Source organism: Lissotriton vulgaris, chromosome 7, assembly GCF_964263255.1.
Source record: "Lissotriton vulgaris chromosome 7, aLisVul1.2, whole genome shotgun sequence".
In the NCBI taxonomy this organism is placed as follows: Eukaryota; Metazoa; Chordata; class Amphibia; order Caudata; family Salamandridae; genus Lissotriton; species Lissotriton vulgaris.
The window spans coordinates 1729487326-1729503280 of NC_141695.1; the positions used below are offsets into that span (position 1 = coordinate 1729487326).

The window sequence follows — 15955 nt, forward strand, 5'->3', positions numbered from 1 at the left end:
AAAATGTTAAATATAGGAAACCCAAATTGCAATTTGGAAAGATGTTACTGAATCGTAAGTTGGGTTTTGGAATAAGTAGACAATCACTATTTGGAAGTGGTGTGTAAAGGACGACCCTTCCAGATTCTTTCGCTCATTTATTAATATTTTTCAATCAAAAATGCAATTGCTAAACATTCATTTTTTATCACCCATTCAATATTGGTAGTAACTATTTGCCAACGGGAAGCTGAATAACTGTCCAATATTACCGACTGCAGGGCATCGTCCCGTGCCTTCCAATGATATGTTTGCAGCCAATGTTGCACTTCTGATCTGAATGTAGAGGAGTAAATTCCCGCTTGCCATCCAAGGAATAAAGCACCTGTCACCTGCCGAAATCTAGTCCTTGTCACATCTAGAACATTGCCTATCATATCCACAGAAGCACTTCATTCTTTCCTTCTGGAAGTCGAACAAGGTATGGGGCCATGTCCCCCACACATTTGGTATTTGTAGCTGCCAACGAAGACCACAGAGTTGGCAGTTTTGATGGAAATCTCTGCCAGAGTGGAAGTTCTCTTTCCAAAGTTGCCCAGTTTGCCTCATTTCCTGTGCAGTTGGGCTGTGCAAGGACGGTTTGGATTTCTGGAGTGGAATTGTGCAGTTTGCATCACTAAAAAGTTGCCTTGGAATGCCCAATGAGGCATGGAGGAGTATTGCTGGGGCCAGTTTTTGAAATTGAGCCTGAAGACCATGGCCAAATGGAGGCTTCTGTCTGTGTTATATTGACTACTTCCTTTCAGATATGATCTTTATGTTCTGGATGGCTCCTTAAAATCATATATGAAACACTGATCGCTGATTACTGATCGCTACTAAGAAGGAAAAATGGGAAGGATCGTCTGGAGGTGAGTCTGCATGAGGCAGGGGATGCAATGGTTGCCAGATCCCATTGTCATCCCACGCATCCATTGTGGATTGTGGTTGCTTGAGAAGTTCTCTTTCCTCTTCCTCTTCCTCGCCCATATAGAAGTAATTGGTCTCCACTTGTAGAATATGTCTAGGCTGGGGCAATACCTGTGGTGGAGGTGGGGTTAAGGGAGCAGCAGCAGGCTGTGGTAGCACTGTCAGAAGTGGAGGTGTCTGAGGTTAAAACACAACCCCCAGATGTGCAGGAGGGAGCCTGTCATAGTGACGTCATTAATGAGCTCTACAGGGATGCTGAACAGCGGTGGACCGTGGTAGTGAGGCTCTTCATAGCATTTGTCATAGTATCTATTGTATCAAAGGTGGCTCTACAGGAGTTGGATTCTTCCTTCTTATCACGTTTCTTCCTGTCCTATTCCTGTAGATCATGTCTATATTGACCATACGCAATATCCTCCTTCATGGCATTTTTCTGTAAGTTAGTTGGGGCTGATGGCCGCTTCAGAATGCCCTCCATCCTTGAAATCCTTTTCAGGGTACAGGATCGTCATGGGCAACTGTGGTAGAATTTTTCTGGTGATGTATCCCCAGGAAGCGAAGACCATTTAGCATGAACCGGAAGTAAAGGAACAGCCTTTATCTTCTTTGACGATGGAGTTAGCAATAGTTGTGCTGATAAAAAAACATTGACAATGGTAACTGTGCTATTAATGGATGTCTTTCATTGCCATCATAGAAGGTGGATTTTGAATTGTCAACGATGAGGCAGATGCTGATGAGGCTTTGACAGCTGGAAACACCACATAATCAACGTTGATGGTGCAGTTAAAGCAGATGGACAGGCAACATCTGGGTTTGTTATTGGAGAGGTAGTTAATTGGGCCGTTGTTCGTGGTTTTGAATTGTCTTTGGTCTTGTGATGCTCCTCTGGAGACAACGTTGTCCACCTATTTTATATAGTGTCTGAATTTATGGAGCTGTTATGAGGGTTTCTTCTGAGGTAGACGATGGACTAAAATGACGAATTCCCAGGAACGTCTCCCCCATGGATTAGTTACTTACCTGTAATCCTAGTTCTCTTCCAGGGGTATCCTCAACAAAGTCATAAGCATTAGAATATTCCCGCCCATGCGCGGGACCCCGGAAACAATATATTATATGTGCCCCACATATATATAGGTTCACAGAAAGTGAGAAACCCAGTTATACCCTTGAGGGCTTGGGTAGTTTAAGTGAAAGGGTAGGGAGGCCTTCAAGGGATTTGATTCAAAACAGAAATTAGTTGTTCAATTTGCTACAAGGCTAAAATAAAATAGCCTAATGTGTAAATCATGAAATTTGAATACACACAATCAATTTATAAAACACATAGAAACATATAAACATATAAACAACAAAACACAAAGGTGTATCAGAAAAAGAGCTTTATCAAAAAATTCATTAGGTCAGCAGTAAATTAAAGAAGCAGGTAAGGCAATGCTGATATGTAAAGCCTAGTAGCAAATAATCAATAATACAGCAAAACCTAGAAAAAACATCTATCTCGGGGAACAAAGTGAATCAAACACTGTGGAGATAAGATGAAGATTTCTGTTTTGAATCAAATCCCTTGAAGGCCTCCCTACCCTTCCACATATATATAGACATATATATATATAAATATATATATATATAAAAATAAGCAATTGCAGCCAAATAAAACAGTAGAGCTGGAATATGCTGTGAAGAATTTCCACCATACATGTGTATTTGCATTAGAAACATGAGAAACAACACCAATGCTTGTTTAGAAACTGTTTTAATGCTTAGAAAGCAGTAGAAATTCTTATAACACACTGTAAGCATATACAGCTCCCAGGCTGCATTGCAAATACCCAGTCTAAAAAGACTGAAAAGCTAACCTGTAGCTGAATGTACTAAAACTGACGCTGTGCCTTTAAGGCACTCTGCCCCTAGCTTCCCATCATGCCTCAGGGGTTACAGTTAGGTCAGTTGTTCTTTTCGGAGACTGAAAACCAAACCATGGTAATAACAGGTTAAAACATCTCCTACTTAATAAACAAAGTCCTTTGCCCGGGGAGGTGGGAGGGTTGCTTATGACTTTGATGAGGATACCCCTGGAAGAGAACTAGGATTACAGGTAAGTAACTAATCCTTCTCTTCCAGGGGATCCTCATCAATAGTCATAAGCATTAGAATAGAGTAGCGAGCCTCACCTCATCCCTGCGGGCAAAGGAATCAACAGATAACATTCACATTCGTAGGCCCAAACAGTAGGCCTTATTCTACCCAAATAGGTTTCTCAAGGAGGCTTGCCCTACTTGAGACTCCTCTCTGGAATCAGACTCTAGGCAATAATGCCTTGTAAAGGTATGGACTGATTTCCATGTTGCAGCCTTGCATATTTCTGACATAGGAATGTCATGTAAAAACGCTATTGTGGCTGCTTTCCCTCTAGTGGAATGAGTTTTGGGTGATTGTAACAAAGGTTTGCCAGCCAGCTGGTATGCTAGCCTGATACAGGAGACAATCCATCTGGAGATGGATCTTTTGTTTTCTGCAAACCCCGTCCTCATTGAACCATAATTGACAAAGAGTTGGTCTGTCTTTCTGGTGTCCTTCGTCTTTTCTAGGTAAAACTTTAGTACCCGTTTTAGATCTAACGAGTGCAACGACCTCTCAGCTGGGGTCGATGGGTTAGGAAAGAACGAAGGAAGGGTAATCGTTTGATTTATATGAAAATCCGAGACCACCTTTGGAAGGAAAGATGGATGAGCCCTCATTACCACTCTGTTGTGGTGAAACACAGTGTAAGGTTCCTTGGTGCAGAGTGCTTGTATCTCGCTAACCCTGCGAGCAGAGGTTATTGCCACCAAGAAGGCCGCCTTCCAAGTGAGATGCTGCAAGGAGGCCTTGTGTATAGGCTCAAACGGTGTAGACATCAGCCTGGAGAGAACCAGGTTCAACTCCCAGGGAGGAGAAGGATTTCTCACAGGGGGATAGACCTTCTTTAACCCCTGAAGGAAATCCTTAACCACTGGGACTTGAAAAAACGATGTTTGTGTAGGTGATTTCCTGTACGCTACTATGGCGGATAGATGAACCCTAATAGAAGCGTATTTCAACCCTGATGTAGCCAAGTAAAGGAGGTATGGAAGGACTACCTCTTCTTGTCCTTTGGTGGGATCAAAGCCATGGTCCTTACACCAAAGGAAAAATCTTTTCCACTTGAACGCATAAGACACCCTTGTGGAAGGTCTCTTTGCCTCTCTTAAAATATTCATACATTCCGGAGGCAGATTTAAGTGTCCATATTGCAAGACCTCAGGAGCCATGCAGTCAGGTTCAGCGACGGGAGGTTGGGATGCAGGATCCTCCCGTTCATTTTGCTCAACAGGTCTGGCCTGCACGGCAGGCGTCTGTTTGGACACAGCGACAGATGTAACAGGTCTGGATACCACCATTGTCGCGGCCAATCCGGAGCAATCAGGAACATGTCCATGCTCGATCTGATGAGCTTGGCCACCACCTTCGGAATCAGTGCCAGAGGAGGAAACGCATAGGCGAACATTCCTGTCCACTCCAGCAGGAGAGCGTTCCCTTGCGTCCCTGGACGGTGGAACCTGGACGCGAAGGCGTGGCATTTGGCGTTTTCGTCGTCCGCAAATAAGTCTATGTCTGGATGACCCCAGCAATGGAAGAGTTCTTCGACTACTTCGTTGTTTAGCACCCAGTCTGGCTGATCTTCGAAGTGCCTGCTGAGTGCGTCTGCTTTTGTGTTTAGCTCGCCTGGGGGACCGACAGTCCCCGAGCCAGAAGCCAGTGCCAGATTGTCTGGGCCTCCAGAGACAGAGGGCGAGATCGAGTTCCTCCCTGCTTGTTCAGATAGAACATAGTTGTAGTGTTGTCCGTCTGAACCAGGTTTTTGTCCGTCGTTATTGCTGGAAGGAACGCTTTGAGCACCAGATGAACTGCTCGAAGCTCCAGCATGTTGATGTGGTATGTCTGGAGGTTGGTCGACCAACGACCTTGAATCTGAAGATGACCCATGTGAGCACCCCAGCCTTCTAGAGATGCGTCCGTTACCACAGACAGCGAAGGAAGAGGTTGCTGAAAAGGGACTCCCTGCAGGACATTCCGAGGGCGAGTCCACCACTGTATGGAGGTCAATGCTGCTTGAGACAGGATGATTCGATCCTCCCCATCTCCTGTCGCTTGGTCCCATTGATCTTCCACAGACTCTTGTAGAGGCCGCATTCTCAACCTGGCGTTCGGTATTAGGAAGATGCAGGACGCCATGGAGCCCAGTAGAGATGCTACTTCTCGCACCTTTGGACGAGGAAACTGAAGTAACTTTTTGCATTTCTGCCCCATGGAAGATAGTCTCTCCTGCGAAGGAAACGCTCTTCCTAACTTTGTGTCTAGAACTGCTCCCAGATAGTGGATAGTTTGCGTGGGCTGCAGGACCGACTTTTCGGTGTTCACGTGGAGGCCAAGCCTGTGTAGTTGTTGGAGACACAGGTGACAGTCTTTGGTGGCTTGACAAGGGGACGGACTCTTCAAGAGCCAGTCATCTAGATATGGGTACACAAAGAGACCTCTTTTGTGAAGGCATGCCGCTACCACTGCCATGCATTTGGTGAATACCCTTGGTGCGGATTTGAGACCGAAGGGAAGCACTTTGTACTGGTAATGCTTTTTCCCTACCAGGAATCTCAAGTACTTCCGATGACCTGGTGTTATAGGAATGTGGAAGTACGCGTCTTGTAAATCCACCGAACACATCCAATCTCCAATTTGTAGATGAGGACATATCTGATGAAGTGCAAGCATGCGAAACTTCTCTTTGACCACCACCTTGTTGAGGGTTCGAAGATCCAAAATCGGTCTGAACTTGTCCTCTTGGTCTCTTTTGGGGACTAGAAAATATCTTGAATACACTCCTCTCCCCCTTTGGGATGGGGGTACCTCTTCGATTGCGTTTTTCTTTAAGAGGACGTTCACCTCCCTTTTGAGGAGTTTTAGATGGTACGAGCGAGTCTTTTTCGGAGGAATCGGTTGTGGTCTCTTCCGGAAACGTAGCGCATATCCATTGCGCAGTATATTCAGCACCCACCGATCTTTGGTGATGCTGACCCACTCTGCCAGGTGTTGCGAAGCACTTCCTCCCACTGGAGTGGGTAACGGCGCCAGAGGAAGCCACTGCTCAGGCCTTGCCTCCTCTAGGCGTGGTAGAGGACTGATGATGTCCGCCTCTGCCCGATTTTCCTCCTCTGTATTGCGCCTTTCCTTGTGGTTTGTTTTGAGACCATTGAGGGGTTTGAACCCTCTGTTGGCCTCCCCGGTTCTTGTTGGTCTTGAAGCGTCGTTTGAACGGCTCTTTCTTTTTCTCCAGACCTACCGCCTTCACTGTGTCCAACTCTGTCTTCATGCGGGTCATTTCCTGATCGGCATGCTCCCCGAAGAGTGAAGATCCGGAAAAAGGTAGATTGAGGATGCGCTGCTGGGCATCTGGTTTGAGACCAGTTAAACGCAGCCAAGATGATCTCCTCGCACATATCCCATGTGAGTAGGCATGTCCTGCTAGAAGGACATTATCTGCTGATGAACTAATCATTTGGTTCGCCACCAAACAGCCCTCCGTCACTGTCTCCTCAAAGTCCTTCTGGTCCTCCTTGGGCAATTTCTCCTTGAATCGTTCCATGGAGTCCCATAGTGCTCTATCGTACCTTCCCAGAAGGGCTGATGCACTAGAGACTTTCAGGGATGAAGCTGCTGTGCTGCATACCCTGCGTCCCCAAGAATCTTGCGTCTTGCTGTCTTTGTCAGGAGGGACCGAAGAAGAAGGAGCGACTGTGTGATTCTTTTTAGCTGAGGCTACTATGACTGAGTCCACCGCAGGCTCTCCCTTAACAAAGATAGGATCTGAGTCGGCCGGCCTATATTTCTTCTGGATACGTGCCGGTACCGCCTTGATCGTTGCTGGCGTGAGGAAAACCTCTTCGATTGGGTCCATTATACCTGGAACCAATGGGAGTAAAGGCCGGGTATATGATTTGTGACGAAGAGTCTCAAAAATCACAGTAGTGGACACCTCTGGAACAGCCATCTCTATATTAAGTTTGTGATCCCCCCTTTGTAAGACGTCCAGATACGTGTTGACGTCATCAAGCGGGGAAGCTCTGGAGCGAGGGCTGTCTGCCAGCGTTGGAGAGTAATCCCCTTTAGAAGATCTAGATGAAGATGAAGAAGAGGATGATGGAGTTCTCCTTCTACTGTGGTGAGATTTCTCCTTCCTCACTGGTGATCTTCTCGGTCGTTCTTCCCTTCGAGGAGAACGCGATTTTCTCTGATGCTCCCTTCGGGGAGATCTCGACCTCTCCGCCCGTTCCTCCCTTCTCGGTGTTCGAGATCTGGGCTGCTCCCTCCGTGGTGATCGGGAGACCCTGGGGGTATGCGACCTTTCCGCTCTCCTCTCCCGAGAGCGTGATCGGTGCCTGATAGGACTCTGTCTGTCCGCCTCTTCTATCAGTCTCTGAAGAGGTGACCTGTGGAGTGGGCTTACATATCTTCGTAGCCTCTCCGTCGCTCCAGAATCCTTCCACTGGCTCAACGGAGCATTCCATCTTGGCGAGAGTCTTGTCTGTGTGACATACTGTCGCTGGGGCAACGGACTCCTACTCCTAGAAGAGGACCTCGATGAGCCAGAGGTACTTAAGGAGGAATGGTGAGAAGCCGATTGTGTCACTAGAACAGTTGAAGGCACTGAAGGAGATCTTCGTCTCACCGGTGTTGGAGGGCGTCTCAAAAGTCTTTCCCTCGACGTCGAACGCCTCTGCGGCGTCGACGGAGTGATAACCTTCGACGTCGAATGCCTCGACGATGACCCGTGGTCCCTCGACGTCGACCGGCGATGTTGAGCCGACGACGGAGTCTTCTCCCTCGACGTCGAACGGCGTTGCCCTGCCTCCGACGGAGGTCTCGACGTCGAACGGCGTTGCCCTGCCGTCGACGGAGGTCTCGACGTCGACTGACGTTGGTCTGCCGGCGACGGAGATGGCAATCGACGTTGTCCTGTCGTCACACTCTTCGAAGCCTGTCGACGTTGAGACGACGGCGAGTGTGATCTGTCTCTCGACGCCGATCGTCGCCTGGTTGACGACGGCGGAGTTGACTTATGTCTTGACGCCGATCTTCTCGTCGACGGTGATCTCGTGGCTTCTCTCGACGCCGATCGTCGCCTAGTTGACGACGGCGGAGCTTTCTTCGTCGTCGGTGACCTTCTTTTCGACGACGATTTCTTCATCGACGCCGGTCCCGACGTCGGCGGAGTTTTCTCTCTAGCACTGTCCATCAGATGTTGTTTTTTCAGCGCCGAGCCCGACGCTGAGGTTGATGGACGCTCTGACTTGCCTTTGGAGGGAGTTCTGGGTCTCTTTGAACTCTTCCTCTCTGTAGATCTTCCCCTGATGGATCTCTGGGCCAGACCATAGAGCCTGTTCCTCTCTCTGTCTTTAAGAGTCCTGTCAGACAGATTTCTACAATGTGAACAGTCTTTAGGATCATGATCCTCTGGCAAGCATAAAATACAGACCTCATGAGAGTCTGATTTTGCCTTCTTGTGGCCACAAGAAGGGCAATTATCAAATAGTGTGGGCATCCTGACAGGAAAACCTCACAAAAAATCGACTGCTAAGCAGTTATTTACTTGACACTGTTGTTAAAAGTCAAAGTAAATCAAAAAATTGTTCTTTAGAAGATTTTCTGACTGAAAAAGGCAGAAAAGTGTGGAGCTGTGTATCCAGGGTCCTTCCTGAAGGAGCCGGAAAGAACAATTGACCTAACTGTAACCCCTGAGGCATGATGGGAAGCTAGGGGCAGAGGTGCCTTAAAGGCACAGCGTCAGTTTTAGTACATTCAGCTACAGGTTAGCTTTTCAGTCTTTTTAGACTGGGTATTTGCAATGCAGCCTGGGAGCTGTATATGCTTACAGTGTGTTATAAGAATTTCTACTGCTTTCTAAGCATTAAAACAGTTTCTAAACAAGCATTGGTGTTGTTTCTCATGTTTCTAATGCAAATACACATGTATGGTGGAAATTCTTCACAGCATATTCCAACTCTACTGTTTTATTTGGCTGCAATTGCTTATTTTTATATATATATATATATTTATATATATATGTCTATATATATGTGGGGCACATATAATATATTGTTTCCGGGGTCCCGCGCATGGGCAGGAATATTCTAATGCTTATGACTATTGATGAGAATCCCCTGGAAGAGAACTATCAGACGCTTAAGTGCTCATTCTTTTTCAAAGAAGGTGCTGAGGAAGGACTGCTCATCAGAACAGAGTTGGTCACTGGTTTTCTGATTTTCTGTAGCCATCTGAGCAATCAGCCTTCTCTGTTATGCAGTGTTTTTGCTGTAAAGGGTAATCTTTTGGCATATTTTAGAATCCTTGGGTGTATGGTATGGGTGAAGGCAGTACATGCAGTCAGCATGTGGGTCATCCACAAATAACCCTTTCTTCCCTCACAAACCACATGCCTAGAAAACGACATTCTGCAAAGATTTAGACATTTCTACATAAAGAGCTTTTCTCTCCTCCACTGGCCAAAACTCCTGAAGCAGAGAGAAATCATGACAAAGTTATGCGGTCCAGTGACAAACGCAGCCAGGGTATTCGGAGCTCCAGGAATGCCAGCCAGGAAAAAAAGGTGAGTCAAGAAAAGCAGAGTGAGAAGGAGAATGGAAGGGCGAGGACCAAAAAGCCCTGGGAGAAAGTAGAGACCATTGAGGACAGGACCAATAGTGCAGGGGATGAGCGGACCACGGAGGAGTATGTGGGAGGAGTAGCAGGATCACTGCAGGGTGTGAGATAGCAGGAAGACTCAGGGATGCCCAAGAATGGGGAGTCCTATAGAGTAGGGTATAGCCTGGAAGGGAGTCAGAAAGTGGAGAAACAATGTGGTAGGGGGTTGGGATACTATCAGCCTTGGGCCAGATAGGTCAGGAGGAGGCTCCGTGAAGAAAGAGGGGACTAGGCCAAAAAAGCCACACAGGAGAGGCAGCAGAAGGACAGCGTGTGCCACAGAGTGTGGCGAGATATGATATCCTGAGATTATATACACTACACCCGAGCACACCCAATCATTATATCTATAATCCAGTCAAAGCATGTTACAAATGTTAGAGGATGCTGATGTTTCTACATTCATGTTGTCTGCTGCTAATAAAATACACAAGACCTGATTTGGAAGTGTGACTGGGGTACTTTTTGAAGTTTGACTTTCAGGAAACTGGATCAAGGACATTTTGGAAACTATCATGAAAAAGAATTCTCTCCACAATCCTCTAACATTTGTAACAGGCTTTGATTGGATTATAGATATAATGATTGGGTGTGCTTGGGTGTAGTGTATATAATATTAGGTCTGGATCTTTCAGGTCTGCAGATTGATGCACACCCCAGTGGGTGGGTATTAAAACGCCATTTTTGAGCACCTCCTACCGAGTGGAGTTTAGTCAAATTTCGTTATAGACTTAGAATGTCAGTAGATGGGCAGATTGAATAAGCAAACCCATTTTTTGTGTAGATGTCTGATATCATGAGATGTTGGGGTTCATGACGTAGAGATCACAGTTATAATATGTGCAGTAATAATTTGTCCTGTGATGTGAACCTGGCGCATCTCTGTACACGTTCTTACCGTTAAGGCAAAGCATGAGGTTTCGAGACTTCTCTTGAGCTATTCCCTCAGCCTGTTGGGAGAGAGAACATGAGAATCAAAATATAGTAAGCAAAGCAAAGGGAGTGTTGAAGTGGCAGAAATGATGATGAAAGAGTGAGAAAGAAATTCTGTTCCTCCACTAGCAGATATAGTTAGTCAAGCATACCGTTAAAGAGAATCACACACCAAGGACCCGATTCACAGAACTAACTTAAGACAAAATCCTAAACCTACTACTTTTGGTATTCACAGAAGGCATTTAGTAATAGTAAAGTTAGGAGTTTGTCTTAAGTTTGACTTAAGACAAACTTAAGACAGACTTAAGACTGACTTAAGACAGGCTTAAGTTAGGATTTTGTCTTAAGTCTGTCTTAAGTCTGTCTTAGGTTTGTCTTAAATCTTTCTGAAGTCTGTCGTAAGTTTGTTTTAAGTTTGTGTAATAGTGGACTGTCTTTTAATATAGCCTTATAGCCCGCCGTAGAGGGCTATACCGGCTATTAAAGGCCCTCTCCAGCGTTAAAGGCCCCGAGCCGAAGGCGAGGGCCTTTAACAAGGGAGAGGGACTTTAATGGCGGTATAGCCCATCTACAAAGGGCTATAAGGCTATTAGAACATTCTGTCACTAGAGGACAGAATGTTCTAACAAAAAAACAAAGCCTTTTGGGAGCGTGAGGGGATTGGAATCCCCTCAGGGTCCCTGAAGCCTTTTTTCACAGCCAGAGCTGTGAACAAAGAAACATTGGAATGTTGGAGCTCCAGGCTTATACCAGCCATTATAAACCCAGAGCACTCCATTGTTTTCAATGGAGCTCCCAACATTCCAATGTTCTGATTTGATTTGGATTATGACACTCTGACACAGAGTGGCATGTAACAACAAATGTATCCGTATCAATCATGTGTATAGATGCTTTATGTATACCACTTGCACACTTTAAATTCACCCTTTTCACCTTCACTGCGCCGTAGTATTCTTCGGAGTACCTTTTTTTGAGTAACGTGACTTTAAAGAAAGATATTTGGCTCTTTGATTTGGTCTTTTAAGGTATGATTTTAACATTATTTAAATACATCTTGATTTGATTGCTTAGTAAACCAATCTAGTAATGGGTTTTGTAAGGTTGCCACAGAAGTTGAAGCTTATACTTCCCCCACAGAGACCATTGTTTTTCTTAATATATAGATTTCATATCTGTCATGTGACAGACAGGATGCCAAGAATCAGGTTTATCACAGACTCCCTCCATCCCAAGCATCCAAAAGGGGACAGAGGGATCACTTAAACTAAAATCTTAATGCTATGACCGATAAAGGTATTCATCCAGAAGCCACATAACTGGTCACATAAATACTTGTGATTAAAAAGATCCTTATTATGGACAGTTTGAGGTGGATTATAAAACCCATAGAAAAATGTACCTGACACCTTGCTGCCTTTCTCCCTCCCAAGGGGTTGTTTGAGAGAGAAATGTGTCCACAAATTCTACCCGGAAGTAGGAAGGCTGTTTGTATCTCTGATTGTGGAGTAGTTGATCCCTATCCTGGTGCCAGCCGCCTGCTTCATCTGCTGATGGTCCATTGGATGGATTCTTGCATGTTGATTGTGGTAAGACTACATTCTACCATCAGAAATCGCGTTAGTAGAGGTAATGTTGTACTGGAAGTCTTCTTTTTCAATAATTACTCTTTTAATTACATTTGTGCCCTTGGAGAAAAGTTATATTCCTTGGAGCTGTTGATGTCATAACCAGCTATCCATGGTCAAAAATGTCCTTTTACGATTTCCAGAATGGTGGTGTCACGGTGCTGCGGATGCATTGATTTTGCTATCTTTGGCTTGGCTCTTTGGCTTGGCCATGCACCTTGTTATACCTCCACACTCAGTGCGGGAAAAACAGAAACAACTCCAATGCTGTCAACAGGGGTATCTTTTCCACTGCTTAAAAGGCATGGAGGTCACACCCTTACCACTACAGAGGCAAACATAAAGAGCTGACCTTTACATCCAGAGGGGCCAAGACTAAACACACCATGTATGTACGTACCAAACCTCCAAAAGAACGCATAGCATGACGTTTCTGAGACTTCCAAGTATTATTTAATTACAGCATTGTTAGATCTTTTTATGAGAACCAACTTAAAAGTTGTACTCCTCAAATTGGTATGGTGGGCTCTTTTCAGAAAGGCTGACTAGAATGTCTGTGGAGATCTGCAAACTACTCTTGGAGAATCCAAATAGTTTGAAGGAATATGTTAGAGTATCATTTGGATGAGGCAATAAAGTGCAACCACAACCAGCAAGTGGATATCCTGTCCATCCTCCTCTTGGCTCTTGGTGTCATTAAGAGATCAGGGAAATGCAGTTTTTTGGACTGAATAGGTAGCCAGTGTTGGTTCTGTTGCTGGCAAAACCTTTGAGGTAACCATGCACAGACAAGAATAGTGACCCAATGTCTTCTAATCTGTCCATGAGAATCATGCCGACTAGGATACAAAAAAAACTGAATTTGTTCATCACGCATTGTGAAAAAAACCTCTAGCACAAAAGGGGGCTTTGTTATAATATTTCCAAAGAAAGTTCCCTGTTTGGGGCTCTTTCTTTGTAAATAAAATAAGTTAAGGTAGGTCTCCTGCCGAGTCATCAAGGCATTCCAATTTACTGACAAGTGTTTTGCTCATTAAATAGTTACAACTATAGATGTCGGAGATCCTTTTATATGGAAATGTCCACAGAAGAGCAGGCAACTCTGCTGGAAGGTTGCTGCTGGGATGGGCAAGGCGGTGCCTCTGTTGCACCAGTCATACGAAGGCGACCCGCCAAACACTATACTGGAATTTTAGTATGGAATGGTTACATAAAACCAACTGACGTTCAGTAAATTCTTCCAATGGAGGACTTTATGCTAGTGGAGAACCTGGAAGAAGAATTATTGCAACCATGAGGATGGAATGACAGAGGTAATACGTGTTAGTAGAATTACAATTACCATCTACATGGATGACGTATCACAGCTTAATGTGTCCGTCAACCACCTTGTTCTACTAGATTTTTTCCTGAAGATTAACTTTTGCATCAAACCATATAAGGCAATGCAAATGATGATATTGAAAATCAGAAAGTAAAATCATACTGACTTTCAATGCGTTTTTAGTAACACCCTGCAATATTATGGTGTGTAGATTATTGACTTTCATCGTATCCCCACGTCAAGTACAGATTTGCTCTACTTAAATCTTTGTCTGAGTACCTTGATGGCATACCTTTTACAGATACTGACATGCAGCGTATGAAAAGTTAATCTGTTGTTACCGATGTGTACTTACCTTGACACTGAGTCGTAGTCAATTATCAGGACAGCATTTTATTGTAGGCCAATTTTAAAAACTCAATATTATGAGATACAGCTGTCACAATCCAGACAAAGGCCATGTGCTATTAATATAAATAAGTATTTGGGGAATATACATCTATATGTTTTGTTTAAAAAACACACTACTAAAACCTTATGGCTTCTCACATAAACGTGCTGATCAATGTGGGCGCATAGCTTAACTCTGCTTTGACCAAGGTAGTCAGTGTTACTGAATACAAGTCAACATAAAGCATGCAAATAGGGTCTTCACCTTTTTGGGAGAAACACACAAGCCATTTCTTCATGTTTTCAAATTCTTAAAAGCTCTGGAGCAAGTAATGGAGAATAATTTGTTGTAAATTCTTGGTGTTCTTTTTTATCATGGTAATTCTGCCTCTTAAGATTTGATAATCATTTGTGGATGGCTTAAACAGCTCTTAAATGGTTTCAAAGTATTTTATTTGTCTTTCCTATGGTAAGGCTGCATTTCAAACTGTGAAAAAAATGCCAGGTTTTGCAGATTTTTTTAATTTTTAACTGCCATGGCATTAAAACACCAGCTGAGCCAGTACACTACTGGGCAGGTGGCAACCCTACATGCAAACCAATATAATAAGGGTGCCTTGGTATAGAATGCACACAGGCGCATCCAATGTGTTTCATAAATGAACCAATGCATTTGCTATATTAATCACTACAAAAATAATAAATCATTTCTATTTGTAAAGCACAAACATATCACTCTCTAAGGGTTTCAAGGCGCTGGGGGCCGTTGGGGAGATTAAGTGAGCTATAGCCCAAAGTCACGTGATGCTGAGCTGAGCTGCCGCCAGTGCTGGAGATCAAATGGGATCCCCATGCTCCAGAGTCAGCCACTTTGGCCACTGCACCACACCTCTATGGCTATTATAAACCAACATGACAATATATGAGCCGATGCAATTTTGACCTAATAAACACCCTGTTTAATAACACAGAAATGTTCAGACACTAACACTACATAGCCAAACATTAATATATTTGCATGCATAAAAATATATAAAGAGAAGAAGAATGTATATTGTCTTCCAAGTTCACACACAACTTAAGGGGCATGTATATAAAAGTAGGAACACCTTCATACCACTTCTAATAGATTCCCATACACATTGTCATATACACTCAGACCTGTTCAAATATTCATCCACATAAAAAACTTTCCACCCCACTCAACTTCACTGAGTCCTTCCTTACTCAATCACCACAAATAATCCTCATCTGACATTCGCAATACTATGTTTGACCCATAAGTGTACACTCATCCCAGCTATGATCCTCCTCACCGCTAATGTGCGATCCAGTTGCACCGTCCATGTGCGATCACTTAGTACTCAGCAGCAAATGACTATCACTCAGCACACTAAGGTAGCTCCCTCCTAACTTATCAACCACCCGCTCTCTCTGTTCCAGTTCTCCATACTGTATTCCTTTAATGCTGTAAAATACCCACTGACCAGCACGAGCACAGGTTTGATCAGGGTGTCCTTGCGTCCTTTCTCAGGCAGGGTGATATCTTGTGGCCCGCAGAGGCCTACAGCTTCAACGCTGACTGTGAAGTTAACCTCACCTAAAGTAGAAACAAACCAGCTAAAGTTAAAACAAAGAGGCTGAAACTTGTAAAAGAAAAGAAGTTAGAAAAAATAATTGAATTAATACTGATGAAAATATTTGATAAAAATACCTAGGTCCTCATTGCTTCATGATATACTTAGAGTACAACACTTGATTACTTTTGCTGAATAATATGTTGAATCACTTGAATCATGAATTGTTTTGATGTGATTCACTTTGAGCAGAACTTGTGCAAACAAACTTTCCCACAAAGCCTCTTAATGATGTAAGTGGGAGAGAGGTATAACAGGTGAAAGCAATGATGGAATAATTGTTTACCGTGATCAAGACCAGTGTGGTCTAA

At 44.2% G+C, this 15955-nt stretch overlaps 1 protein-coding gene across 1 annotated transcript in view; it reads right to left on the bottom strand.

The window, feature by feature from the left end:
- LOC147706478 (alpha-2-macroglobulin-like protein 1) overlaps positions 1-15955 on the bottom strand; it is a 384979-nt gene that overhangs the window by 152532 nt on the left and 216492 nt on the right. The window contains exons 21-22 of the mRNA XM_086929616.1: positions 15495-15607; positions 10628-10679 (exon numbers count right to left, since the gene is read on the bottom strand). Coding sequence (XP_086785742.1) covers positions 10628-10679; positions 15495-15607 — 165 coding nt within the window. The remainder of the gene's footprint in view (positions 1-10627; positions 10680-15494; positions 15608-15955) is intronic.